The sequence below is a fragment of the Octopus bimaculoides genome, chromosome 16 (genome assembly GCF_046866305.1).
Source record: "Octopus bimaculoides isolate indiv1 chromosome 16, ASM4686630v1, whole genome shotgun sequence".
In the NCBI taxonomy this organism is placed as follows: Eukaryota; Metazoa; Mollusca; class Cephalopoda; order Octopoda; family Octopodidae; genus Octopus; species Octopus bimaculoides.
In genome coordinates, this window is record NC_142943.1 from 7,660,826 (window position 1) to 7,675,703 (window position 14,878).

At 34.7% G+C, this 14,878-nt stretch overlaps 2 protein-coding genes across 2 annotated transcripts; one reads left to right on the plus strand and one right to left on the minus strand.

Annotated features, from left to right (window-relative positions):
* Window positions 1–147: 147 nt before the first annotated feature.
* Window positions 148–5,457, plus strand: LOC106873985 (tubulin-specific chaperone E). The gene has a single exon (XM_014921534.3). It carries the CDS (start codon window positions 1,581–1,583, stop codon window positions 3,057–3,059), a length of 1,479 nt encoding a protein of 492 aa, XP_014777020.2. The 5' UTR covers window positions 148–1,580; the 3' UTR covers window positions 3,060–5,457.
* Window positions 5,458–9,929: 4,472 nt separating this feature from the next.
* On the minus strand, window positions 9,930–13,017 carry LOC106874004 (tubulin-specific chaperone E). The gene has a single exon (XM_014921562.3). It carries the CDS (start codon window positions 12,881–12,883, stop codon window positions 10,139–10,141), a length of 2,745 nt encoding a protein of 914 aa, XP_014777048.1. The 5' UTR covers window positions 12,884–13,017; the 3' UTR covers window positions 9,930–10,138.
* Window positions 13,018–14,878: the final 1,861 nt, after the last annotated feature.

Here is a 14,878-nt window from a genome sequence, read left to right on the forward strand (position 1 = left end):
AATGTTTTCCCCTTGCTACAGCTGAGACTTGTGCCTCAGAGGGTAACCGTGTATGTGCAATCCCATGGTCATTCATGACCAATGGAGATTTTTTTCTAATATACGCTTATTATTTTGTTGTCTGACTCAAAGGAACTGGGATTTTTTGTTTGTTTTAAGTTGGGTAATTTCATTTGTTTTTATTTGAATAATTTTAACTTCATCAACTGATTATCTTCAGGTGAATACCTTAACATGATACCAATTAGTTTGAGGTTAAAATGTAGTTTAACACTGTATAAAATAGTGTATAGACACAGGCATAGATGTGTGGTAAGAAGCTTGCTTCCTAGCCACATGGATCTGGGTTCAGTCCCACTGCGTGGCACCTTGGGCAAATGTCTTCTACTAAAGCCTCTGACTGACCAGAACTTTGTGAATGGATTTGGGAGACGGAAACTAAAAGAAGCCCGTCATACATACATATATATATTTATTTGTCTTTGTTCCCCCACCTCCCTTGACAACCGATGTTGGTATGTTTATGTCCCTGTAACTTAGAGGTTCGGCAAAAGACACCGATAGAATAAGTATCAAGCTTACAAAGAATAAGTCTTGGGGGTCGATTTGCTCGACTAAAAGGCGGTGCTCCAGCATGATCGCAGTCAAATGCCTGAAACAAGTAAAAGAATAAACGCAAAATACAACACAGTGCTTATTATAGAGTTGTAGAATTGCTCAGTTCTGGAGTTGGGAGTATTTGGTCTGGGAATGTCAGCTGGCAGAATCGTTAGCATGCCCGGGCGAAATGCTTAAACCCTTTGTCTGTCCTTGTTTGTCCCCTCTATGCTTAGCCCCCTGTGGGCAATAAAGAAATAAATGTGCTGCTCCCAAATAAAACTAACCAGTGTTTACGTTACAATCGAAAATATTCAAGTTATTGGATATCGTCGATTTATATAGGAGTAAGCTATTCGTAAAGTCGGGATGCATGAACATAATCGAAAGCAACACATTTAAAAATGCAGCTCTGCAAAATTTCATTAAGAAATATGCAGCGAAACAGGATGTTACGAAGGTAAAAAATCGGATCGGGGCACCAAACTGTAGATATGCCACATTTTAAAACCCAAAAAAAAACAATAGTTTCAAATTTTGGCACAAGGCCAGTAATTTCGGGGGGGGGGGGGGAGAAGGTCGATTACATCAATCCCGACTGCTCAACTGATACTTATTTTATCGACCCCAATTCCCTTCCATTGATGTGTGTGTGACTGATGTTGGTGAAGATGGACAGAACATTCCTTAAAACCGGTGTTGATAGAATAAAGTTCTCCGAGTATAAGATGTTCCCTTGCAGAAATGCATTGAACTAGGAAATTGACCGTTAACAAACTGAAACCAAAGAAGATACTATTAAAAAAATTACATCAAATATATAATTAAATATTAAGTATGAATATTCTTAAAATTCCGTCCCGAAATCGTTTAAATGGGTTGATGTAATTAAAAAAAAAAAAAAAGATTATCTATCTAAGGGAAATAAGTGGAGTGATGCCCGGTGAAAGCGAGATAATTCCTTGAAACTGAAATCTCCAAACATGAATCGAGAAGATGGAAGCGAACTGGTTATTGGTGATCGTATTGAATGTGATGATTATTTTGGGACGATAAAATTTATAGGAGAAGTTGACGCAATGGAAGGAGTTTGGCTTGGTATTGATTGGGATGAAATTCATCGGGGAAAACATGACGGTAGCTATAAAGGTAGGCGTTATTTTCAAGCAGACCATCCTAAATCAGGTTCGTTTATTAAACCGGTAAAGGCCAAATTAGGACAATCTTTCCCTGACGCTTATCTCTGTAAAGTTAAAGATGTTATTGATGTGCCTTCAAGAATTCTGATTCTCAATAATCATGCAATTTATGGTCTTGGTTCCCAGGAAGTGACCAGTCAGTTTTCGGCGATTGCCTCAAAAATAACAGAACTAGATCTTTCTGATAATTTGTTGAAGAACTGGACTCAAGTTGCGGAAATTACTAGCTTAATTCCTAATTTGTTAAAATTGAATATAAGTGATAACCGTTTAACAATTCCTGAACACGCGGAAAACTTGTCAAAATATTTTGCTAGTGTACAAGATCTGGTTTTAAACCGAATGAACTACGACTGGGTTGACATTTTATCTGCTACGTCGATGTTTCCGTCCCTTCGAGGTTTGTACGTGTGTTTTAATAATTTGGAAAAATTGAATGCTCCCAAGGGGAAATTGACGAAACTGAAATTTCTCTCATTAACAGACAATCGCTTAAGTGACTGGAATGAACTTTTAAAACTTGGTCAGCTTCCACAATTGAGCACACTTTATGTGAATAACAATCAACTGACAGCTGTCTCTTTTAATGACGTATCTTTGGAAGACGGCGAGAAAACCACATATTTTCGTTCTCTTAAGTGTTTAGATTTAAGCAGCAACCTCATCGATAACCTGTCATCAATCGATGAGCTTAGTAAATTAACCAACCTTACCGAGTTTTCTTTCCTTCATAATCCAGCAGCAGATATAGATGAGGACAAACTATTTAATTTGATAATTGCCAAAATTGGCAGTTTAAAAAAATATGCAAAAGCCGACTTCCGTGACGAAGAACGGAAAAATGCTGAAATATTTTATCTACGCATGGTTGAGAAACACGCATTAGAGAAAAATATCAGTGAAGAAGACAGAGCTAAAACATGTTCGAGATACAAAGAACTGGTAAGGTTTTATGGACATGCAAGTCCTGAATCATTGATAACCAAAACTAGTGTTCTACGAGATAAATTAGTTGCAGTTGATATTCAAACCGTTAATATTCCTGATAAAGTGTTCAAGAACAAGAAATTATCTCCAACCATGACCATTCTAAAACTGAAGTTATTTGTACAAAAACTCTTTAAAATTGAAGAAATAACTAACCTAGAATTATCTTATATCAGTAAAAAAAATTCTAAAGTGGAAGTTCAATTAGAGAATGATTTGCATCAACTGTCGTATTACAGTATAGAAAATGGTGATAACCTCGTTGCAAAATGGTAATTTTCGCTTTAGTTCATTCCTGTCTTTGATAACTTTAAAGAGGCAACGGATCTTTGGGGTTTGACGGGCAACATTTTTTTTGTAGTGTTTTTGGTACCGAAAACCTTTCAAACTTCGAATATTTGTATATTTTGTGGTATAGAACAGATAAAAAATTTTGTATTCGAAGTTATTTTATGTAAAAAATTGTCGTATTTCGGTAATTTCAACCCACCACTGACGTCTATTGAGGTGAAAACAATTAATTGAGTAACGGTGTCATGGGATCTTTTCCCTTGAATAAAATTAGTCCCGTTGTTTGTCAACAACTACCCGTGTTACTCTTATTTATGACATCGTTCGTGCGTTTGTATTGGTTTTAGCTTTAGGGTTTTAGGGTTAGGGTTCGGGTTTTAGAGTTAGGGTTAGTTTTATGATTATTTTTGCCATAACCTTAACTCTAACCCTATAACTCATAACCCTAACCCTAACACCCTAAAACCCGAACCCTAAAACCCTAAACCCTTACTAGGGAATAATGATATAATTAAACAGGGAATAACACACTTGACACCGAACAGCAGTAACTGTATTCAGCTGAATAGACGTCAGTGATTGGTTGAAATTACAGAAATACGACAAATTTAACATGAAATAACTTGCGATGTACAATTTTTTGTTAAGAAGGTTAAGAGAAGAAGTTTTATATGACACATTCTACCAGTGTCCCAAGTTTGAAAGTGTTTCGTTAAGAAAACAAATGTTGCCCGTCAAACCCCAAAGATCCGAGGCAACTCTTCTGCTTTGTAAAATATTTCCTGCATGAACTTTTATTAAAAGTTTGATACACTTCAGAGTTTTTTTTTTTAGTGTTTTAGTTTTGTTTTCACCATGAAAGCTAAGCTCATGCTGGAGTCCTTCTTTCAGAACTGTAATCGTGTTTATGTTTGTCTCTCTCTCTACTTGACAACTAGTGTTGGTCTGTTTCCATACTTGTAACTTAGTGGTTCAGCAAAAATGCCTGATGGAATAAGTACTAGACTTCAAAATTCATACACTGTTGATTGACTGAACCCTTTATAATAGTACCCCTGTATGACTACAGATAATGACTGAAACGAGTAAAATGAACCCATCTCCTCATGATGAGAAATTATTATTATTTGAAAGAGAACAAGCTGGCAGATTCATTAACATGTCAGACAACATGCTCAGAAGCATTCCATCTGTCTTTAGGTTCTCAATTCAAGGTTGATTTTATCTTTCATCCTTTTGGAGATGAAGAGGCATGAAATAAATACCAGTTGAGCATTGGTGTTGATGTAATCGACTAGCTCCTTCTACAAAAAATTTTGGGACTTATGCTTGTAGAAGTACGGATTATTTGAGAGAGAAGTGGTTTACGGAATCAGTGGAGAGTTAGACAAAATGTCTTGTATTTAAGTTTCCGTCAACCAAATTTGCTCACAAGGCTTTGATTAGTGCAGGGCTATTGTAGAAGGCATTTACCCAAAATGCTATTCAGTGAGATTGAACCTCAACCCATGTGATTGCTGAAGCAAACTTCTTAACTCCATACCCACGTCTGTGTCAGTAGAGAACAATGGTATCTAAATACTTTACATCTGATTTCAAAACCCACCAAACTGAAGTTAAATCTTTAATCCACGCAGTTAATAAAATATGCACCAATCATGTAACAGATACTATTTAACCCTTTTGTTACCATATACCACCTTTGTTTCAATTTATTTTGCAATTAAACATTTAGTAAAATAATTGTTAGCATGCTGGACAAAATGCTTAGTAGCATTTCATCCATCTTTATGCTCAGAGTTCAAATTCTGTGAAGCTTAACTTCGTCTTTCATCCTTTCAGGATTGATGTAAAAATAAGCCCCAGCTGAGCCCTGGGTTCAACGTAATTGATCAGCACCCTCCCCTAAAATTTCCAGCCTTCTGTCTGCAGCAGAAAGGATTTTTAAGCTGGTGTAAGGCAGCAAGCTGGCAGAATCATTAGCATGCTGGGCAAAGTGCTTAGCGGCATTTCACCTGTCTTTAGGTTCTGAGTTCAATTTCTGCCGAGGTCGACTTTGCCTTTTATTCTTTCAGGATCGATAAAATAAGTACAAGTCAAGCACTAGAGTTGAGGTAATCGACTTCTCCCTTCCCTGGAACATGCTGGCCTTGCGTCAAAATTTGAAACCATTGTTAAGCAGGTTTTTGGGGCATAAATAAAACTGAAACATATTCTCCAGGTGCAAATCATATATCATAATGAACTAAAGAATTTTTTTTTTGTTATGATATGTGGTTTGCATCTGAAGAATATGTTTGAGTTTTCTCAACATATGAAACTATTAGTAGCACTTTAATGCATGCATTGTGTCCTTTAAATAAATAATATTTATCTCTCACCAGATGGAGTACATTTTTTGTTGAATTTTCTATCATGGATCAGTACATTATATATATATATATGTTTGTTTGTTTGTGTGTGTAGTTGTTTTTTGTTCATTGCCTTACACTATTTCTATCTAATTTACTACTCATTTAAAAACTTACATTATTCATGTCTCTTCTTATTCTTCTTCTCTTCTCATTATATACATACATAATATATATACATATATATGTAAGTACATACATATACGTATATATTTAACGTCCTGTACCCAGATATGCATCTATATATACAGGTAAATGTAGGTATGTACATACATGTACGTATATATGCATATACTCATTTATTATTTGTATATATATATATATATATATATATAAAATTTATATTACATATATATACATATATTATACATACATACAAAGAGTATACATATATAACAAAACAGGAAAGTGGAAATGTTTTGGTATTATTTATTCTGCATTATACATGTTTCATTTGCTAATAGCTGTTACAGAGATTTACATGTTATATACACATGTAAAGAATTTCTCATGAGAAATTCATCAGATAAAGAGAAAATTTTTGTTACACAATAAAAAAAATACACCTAGATGAAGCATTTATATATACAACCTTCAATACCATTCATAGCCATGACTTGATTCCTTCACCTGACATCATCCACAGCATCCATCATAATTCCATAATGTGGAACTTTTCCCAGACATCTTTCACGCTAGCATTATCTATCCTATCAACTGCTTTTCTACATTGTCCAAAAGTTCTTTTCAGATAATAAACCTTGAAGTTAATCAAGTCACCTTGATCTGGAGCAAAGAAGCTGTGTTCTCAAGGTTGTATTCCATTCTGATGTTATCAGAAAGAACATCATCATCATCATTTAAGGTCTGTTTTCCATGCTGGCATGGATTGGACGGTTTGACTGAGGACTGGTGAACCAGAAGGCTGCACCAGGCTCCAATCTGATCTGGCAAGGTTTCTACAGCTGGATGCCCTTCCTAATGTCAACCACTCCGAGAGTATAGTGGGTGGTTTTTATGTATCACTGGCAAGGGAACCAGTCAGGCGGCACTGGCAACGGCCACATTTGCATGGCACTTTTTACGTGCCACCATTTATGTCTCTTGGGTGGGTTAAGTGGCACCTGCACTGACAGAATCACCAAGTACTCGCAAGACAGAAAAAAAAAAAATCTAAATGCTAAATGGTTAAAGTTTGGTATCAGTTTTCTTCACCAGAATTTTTTTTTAAATGTCCTGGCAGACATACACTTCCAGAAAAGCCAAACTTCATCAAAATTGTACACTTGTTCTGGTATGTAGCTTTTTTCAGCAATCAGTTTCTTTGGTTTTGCAGGATAATTAATAGCAGACTCTACATCAGCAGTGGCAGCTTCACTGACTATTTTAATATTGTACAAAATAAGGCACTTCTTTAAACCTTTCAAACCAGCAGTCAATAACCAGAAAAGGTTTTGCATCACAAGTTGCTTCATGGCTATTCTGCAGATTGTCATAAAATCTTTTAGCTTTCATATAGATAACCATTGTGTTTCTCAACACATAACGTTCCATCTGATCAGCAATCTACACAAACAATAGAGACATTCCATATTAAACATTGTATCAGATCTAAGCCAGAGAATATTTCTCCATGGTTGGTCATGTTTTTCTTGGAAGATTGGAAACAAAGGACACTCCTTGTATGTCAAGTGATACTAGCGTGTGATATTAATGATATCAAAGTAAAGAGTGATATACACATGCACACAAACATCTCTCTCTCTCTCTGTATATAAGCAAATTAGCTTGTTAGAAAATCTCTGTAAGAGATGAAAGTAACTATACTGAGTAGTAATGCCTATCACCACTTAAACATGGCTGTTCTGTAGGACCTGGTGTTACTGCTATTTTTAACCCCAGGCAGTCACCTCCTCCAGCTAGTTCGAAACTAATTTGCTTGTTGCAAGATCAGTGACTGTGTGTCACTTGATTTCCATATATTGCAGGCTGCAGTGGACTACTGCTACCTCTGAGGATGACCAATAAGAGATCAAAAACATAGTCTGGTGGTCTTGTGGCCGGACGTAGGTAGGGGTTCACTTCCCTGCTTGCAACATATTGAGTGCAGATTGCATTGAATAATTAGCTGGAGGTGGCGTCCTCCTGGGGTTAAAAATAGCAGTAACATCAGTTCCTATGGAACAGCTATGTTTAAGTGGCAATAAACATTACTTATATATATATATATATATACACACACATATATATATATTTTCTATATATGAGCATCTGCTAATACTTTGCATGTACCATGTCCTCACGTTGTTTTTTCGTGTTTGTTCTTCATTTTATATATATATATATATAGGTATTGTAAATTTTAGAGGTAATACTTGATAAGTATAAGCACCTGTATTTTACGTTTATATATATATATATATATATATATATATATATATATATAGAGAGAGAGAGAGAGAGAGAGAGAAAGAGATGTACACATGTAGATATAATAACACAGAGCGTATCCTGCACTTTGCTGAGGAGGTCATAATGATACCAAAACGTATCAGGAGTTGTCTTCCATATTGATAAAAGTACTTCAAGTTTTAATATTCAGTTCCTATTAATCTTTGTTTCATTACCACTTAACTTATTTCTGGTTAGGTTTTTTTAATCTTCCAGCATTAAGTATGTTAACACCAAAGTTAACTACTATTTTTTTCATGCTGATAGCATATCTAATTAATTTTTCAGTTTGTAATCTTATAACAACCCTATTATAAAGAATTCAAAAAAATTATAAAATTTAATTAGTTGTTTTCTAGATGTGTAGTTAGATGACTTTATTTAAATGCTTCCACAATGGGTAATACATGAGGCAGTGAAAACACTCCAACAAGATCCAGTCAGCAGCATGCTCTCAGTACATCATTTCGTCCTAGATTTACCAGGTCCCTACCAACCATCTGGTGCCAGTCCATCTTGAGATGTCCTCTGTGCTGTTGCCTTGAGGCTTCCACTTAAGGACTTGATTGATGAATTTGTTCATCAAGAGTCCAACGTGTTGCAGCCAATTCATTCAGCATTTGCGGATGATGATGTCTGCTGGGCATTGGTCTGTTCTTCTTTTGACCTCCTTACTGCCGATAAAGTTGTTCCATTTGATGTCCAGTATTTTCTGGAGACATCTGCTATCAAAAGTGTCCTGTTTCTTTCTTTGACTGGTTTTCAGGTGTCATGGTTAAATTCAAATGCAATACTAAACAGGTGGGCAGAACAAAGTTTCTATTCAAAAATGAATTTGGAGCATGTAAAAAAATATTTCTTTATTATCAAAATATATGAGCAAATGATATGAAGTTTATATGAAACATATATCAAGATTTTTTTAATATTAAATAGCTAAATTATGTTTGTCCCAAACCAATTAAATAATAAGAAAGCAAGAAAGAAAATATATTATGAAATTTCACACAAAATTTTGATATAAGTTCAGTGAATAAAACAGTATTAATTATTAGTGTTATTGTTATTATTATTGGAGGTAGTTTCAAATTTTGTCACAAGGCCAGCAAGGACGGATAGTAAATTTGATCTCAGTGGAATTTGAAGTCAGGACATACAGACAGATGAAATGCTGCTGAGCATTTCTGTCCAGCATGTTAATAATTCTGCCAGCTCAATGCCTTAATTATTATTATTATTTTGATTATTATTATCATTAACGTCGAATGTCCATACTAGCATGGGTTCAACGGTTTAACCAGGGCTGGGAAGCTGGAAGGCTGCACCAGACTCCAGACTGATTTGGCATGGTTTCTACAGCTGGATGCTCTTCCTAATGCCAACTACTCTCAGAGTGTAATGGATGCTTCTATGTGCCATTTGTGTGACACCATGCTAGCAAAATTGTTAAAGCATCGGACAAATTGCTTAGCGGCATTTCTTGCAACTCTTTACATTATTGCTGACCTTGTACCAAAATTTTGAAATTATCACCTCTGCCTTAACGAAGGCAGAGGTATTGTTCTCAGTCATATTTGTTTGTTTGTCCGTGTTCAAGATATCTCAAGAACCGCTGGATGGATTTGGATGAAACTTTCAGGAATGTTTGGCCTTGTCACTGGCATGAACTAATTAGATTTTGGGTACCGGACAAGGAGTCTGGATTATTTGTTATATTATGTTAATTTTCAAGTCCTTCTCAATTATCTCCCTTTAGGCCGTAACTATTTTGAATAATGAATTGAACTTTGCTTGTATTAAATAAGGATAAACTACTTATTACTGTTACTAAATTTTCTACAGTCACTTTCACATTTCATGACTATCATTGGGATCTATCAGGTACCAGAGAAGGATTCTGGTTTATTTTTCAGGTTTGTTTTACTTAATTTTTGAGAGCGGTCGAGTTCGTTTTTAGTATTCTCGCTTGTGAGAGCAGACGAGTTTATTTCAGATATTCTCATTTCAAAAATCATCTCTGACTAATTGTTGACAAGATGTTGGTGTTATCTTGGTGGAGGTTTGCGCTCTCTGAGTGCTCTTGTTATTATTATTTTTACAATTATTATTATTATAATTAATATTATTATTTCCTCAATTTTACGAAAGCAGAATAACTGCCTGTTTAAAGTTATCATAGACAGGAATGTATTAAAGCCAAAATTACCACTTTGCAATTAAACTGTCACCATTTTCTATACTGTAATGAGACAGTGGCTTCAAATCATCATCTAATTCAACTTTTACTTCAGGATTTTCTCTACTGATATAAGATAGTTTAAGGTTTGTTATTTCTTCAGTTCCAAAGAGTTTTTGTACAAGTGACTTCAGTTTTAGAATGGTTATGTCTGGAGACAATCTCTTGTTCTTCAATACTTTATCAGGAATATTTTCAGTTTGGATATCAACAACAATTAATTTATCTTTTAGCAGAACTGTTTTAGATATTAATGATTCGGGACTCGCATGTCCATATTTCTTCACCAGTTCTTTGTACCTTGAACATGTTTTAGCTGTGTCTTCTTCACCGATATTTTTTTCTAATGCCTCCCTCTCAACCATATCTAGATAATATACTTCAGCGTTTTTCCTTTCTTCATCACGAATAAAGGTTTTATCATATTTTTTTAAACTGCCAATTTTACCAACGGTAATATAAAATAGTTTATCCTTATATACAGCTCCCAATGGGTTATTTACTAAAATAAGATCAGTCAGCTTGGCCAGTTTGCTAAGCTCATCGATTGATGACAGGTCATTGATGTTATTCTTGTTTAAACTTAGACATTCAAGAGAACAAAAATGTGATGTTTTCTTGCCATCTTCCAAAGATACGTCATTAAAAGAGACAGATGTCAATTGATTGTTAGTTACATAAAGTGTACTCAACTGAGGAAGTTGCCCAAGTTTTAAAAGTTCATTCGCGTCACTAATACAATTGTTTGACAATGAGAGAAATTTTAGCTTTGTCAATTTTCCTGTGGAATTAATAAATGTTTCCAAATTATTGAAACTCACGTACAAACGTTGAAGGGATGGAAACATCGATGTAACAGATAAAATGTTAGCCCAGTCATAGTTCATTCTGTTCAGAATAAGTTCTTCAACATTTGCAAAAGATTTTGCAAACATTTCTACATTTTCAGGAATTATTAAACGGTTACTACTTAAATTTAATGTAATTAGATTAGGAATAATGTTAGCAATTTCCACAACTTGAGTCCAACTCTTCAACAGATTTTTAGAAAGATCTAGCTCAGTTAATTTTGAGGCAGTCACCAAAAAATGACTGGTTACTTTCTGGGAACCAAGACCATAAACTGCAAAATTATTGAGAATCAGAACTCTTGAAGGCACATTTAAAACATCTTTAGCTTTACAGATGTAAGCATCAGGAAAAGATTGTCCGAGGTTAATGTTAAGTGGGTTAATAAAGGAACCAGATTTAGGATGGCCTGCTTGAAAATAACGCCTACCTTTATAGCTACCGTCATGTTTTCCCCGATGAATTTCATCCCAATCAATGCCAAACCAAATACCTTCCATTGTGTCGACTTCTCCTATAAATTTTATCGTCCCAAAATAATTCTCACTTTCAATACGATCACCGATAACCAGTTTGCTTCCATCATTTCGGTTCATATCTGGAAATAATTTCTTGTTTCTGATCATTTCTTCTGGAATATCGCCGTCTTTTAAATTACCTTGGAGGGAATGCTTCTCAGGATATTCATAACCATATTTCTGTCCTAGCTCTTTGTACCTTGAACATGTTTTAGCTCTGTCTTCTTCACCGATATTTTTCTCTAATGCCTGTTTCTCAATCATGCGAAGATAAAATATTTCAGCATCTTTCTGTACTTCATCATGGATAATAGTTTTGGCATATTTTTTTAAACTGCCAATTTTGGCAATTATTAGATTAAATAGTTTGTCCTCATCTATATCTGCTGCTGGATTATGAAGGAAAGAAAACTCGGTAAGGTTGATTAATTTACTAAGCTCATCGATTGATGACAGGTTATCGATGAGGTTGCTGCTTAAATCTAAACGCTTAAGAGAACGAAAATATGTGGTTTTCTCGCCGTCTTCCAAAGATACGTCATTAAAAGAGACAGCTGTCAGTTGATTGTTATTCACATAAAGTGTGCTCAATTGTGGAAGCTGACCAAGTTTTAAAAGTTCATTCCAGTCACTTAAGCGATTGTCTGTTAATGAGAGAAATTTCAGTTTCGTCAATTTCCCCGTGGGATCATTCAATTTTTCCAAATTATTAAAACACACGTACAAACCTCGAAGGGACGGAAACATCGACGTAGCAGATAAAATGTCGTCCCAGTCGTAGGTCATTCGATTTAAAACCAGATCCTCTACATTGGCAAAAGATTTTGACAAAATTTCTGCGTGTTCAGAAATTATTAAACGGTTATTACTTACATTTAACTTTAACAGATTAGGAATTAAGCTACTAATTTCCGCAACTTGAGTCCAGTTCTTCAACAAATTACCTGAAAGATCTAGTTCTGTTATTTTTGAGGCAATCGCCGAAAACTGACTGGTCACTTCCTGGGAACCAAGACCATAAATTGCATAATTATCGAGAATCAGAATTGTTGAACGCACATCTATGATATCGCCAAGTTTACAGACATAAGCATCAGAGAAAGATTGTCCCAATTTAGCCTTTATTGGTTTAATAAACGAACCAGATTTAGGATGGCCTGCTTGAAAATAACGCTTACCTTTATAGCTACCGTCATGTTTTCCCCGATGAATTTCATCCCAATCAATACCAAACCAAATACCTTCCATTGCTTCAACTTGTCCTATAAATTTTATCGTCCCAAAATAATTTTCACATTCGATACGATCACCAATAACCAGTTCGCTTCCATCTTTTCGATTCATGTTTGGAAATTGCTTTTCCACCGTCAGTTTCTCGGGAATTATCTCGTTTCCACTGGATGACTATGAGAGTGATTTCCCTTAGATAAACACACTCTTTTTTTTTTCTTTGTTCTTTTTATATATCAAAGATAAAAAAAAAAAGTATTGTGACGAAGGAGGTGGGAGAAAACGTGGTCTGTCGAGTGGGGAAGACGGTGGCAAACCCGCGGGAATAAAACTGGTTTACTATGGTAGCTGTTTATTTTTTTTATCTCTTTTACCAACGTTTCTGGGAGTTTATCCTCTTAACTCAACCACTAGCGGCCCCTCGCACCTGAAAAATGTTGTTATGTAATTGATATCTGATGATGTTAACTATCAGATATAGTATTTAGTGCTCCAGCATGGCCGCAGTCAAAATGACTGAAACAAGTAAAAGAATAAAAAATATAGTTATTTAAGTTTTTGTTTTTATTTTTTATCTCCCCCCCCCCCCCCCTGAAATATTATGATCTCAAGAACACCTGTACCAGAGTGTCACTCACAGTAGAATGGTGAAGTTTTCCGATTATAAACGTTATTTTAAATTAGATTAAACCTTTTATTAACGTGAATTCATAGTATAAAGAAAGGTGGGCACACACACACACACACACACACACACACACACTTTTACTAAAGGTGGCGAGCTGGCAGAAACGTTAGCACACCGGGCGAAATGCTTAGCGGTATTTCGTCTGCCGCTACGTTCTGAGTTCAAATTCCGCAGAGGTCGGCTTTGCCTTTTTTATATATATATATATATATATATATATATATATATATATATATATATATATATATATATATATATATATATATATATATATATATATATATATATATATATATATATATATATATATATATATATATATATATATATATATATATATATATATATATATATATATATATATATATATATATATATATATATATATATATATATATATATATATATATATATATATATATATATATATATATTCTTTCAAGTAGGATTTAGTGAGGCTGTGCTGTAAGAAGTTCATTTCTCATCCATATAGTTTTCGGCAAATGTCTTTTACTATAGCCCTGGGTTGATCAAAGACTTGAGACTGGTAGGCAGAAATTAAAAGAAATCTGTTGTGTGTGCGTGCGTGTTACTGTCTTCTTGCCTTGACATTGTGTGACCGTTCTAAACAAGTGCCATTCTCAAGCAAGCTGTCTTTCGTTTTCAGTAGTTTGCGACAAACATGTCTGGCCATGGGAAACATAGTACGTTATTTGGAAACAGGGAGGGCTGCAGAAAATCTGCTTCACCAAATTCTGTCAAACTCGTGTAAGCATGGAAAAATGAACATTCAAATGATGATGATGACGACGACGTCGAGGACAACGACGACGACGATGATGATGATGGTGGTGATGATATTTCACTGCTAAAATAGGTCATGAGAATTTTATTGAACATGGCCTCCACATTTATCTTAAACATGTATAAATATTGAGATTAGATTAGGCTGTCATATTTTTCTGATAATTCAGTAGATTTTTCATTTGAATAACGTTCACCTCGCGTTATTAATTTTATTGTTGTTATATAAATAAAAGCTTCCCTTATCGAAGTTGAAACTGATAACAGAATTGTATGAACTGTTCCACTATGACATAAATTTATTTATCTGAGAAATTAATAATGTTGAATTAACATTCAATAAAATGCAAATTTATACTTTTGGTACGTTTTTACTATTATATCCATCATAAGTGACCTGGAAAAATTCTTAGTATGCTGGACAAAATGCCGAGTAGATTTCATACATCTCTACATTCTGAATTTAACTTCCATCATTTGACTTCCATCTTTGACTTCCATCTTTGACTTCCATCATTTCAAGGTTGATGAAATGCGGAGTGGTATCAAAAAGTATCCGGACTAGTTATCTATATATATAAAAATGAAAATGTCTGTCTGTCTGTCTGTCTGTGTGT

Excerpts from the sequence above, each read along its gene's own strand:
- LOC106873985 (XM_014921534.3), top strand. The coding sequence starts at position 1,581 with ATGAATCGAGAAGATGGAAGCGAACTGGTTATTGGTGATCGTATTGAA.
- LOC106874004 (XM_014921562.3), bottom strand. The coding sequence starts at position 12,883 with ATGAATCGAAAAGATGGAAGCGAACTGGTTATTGGTGATCGTATCGAA.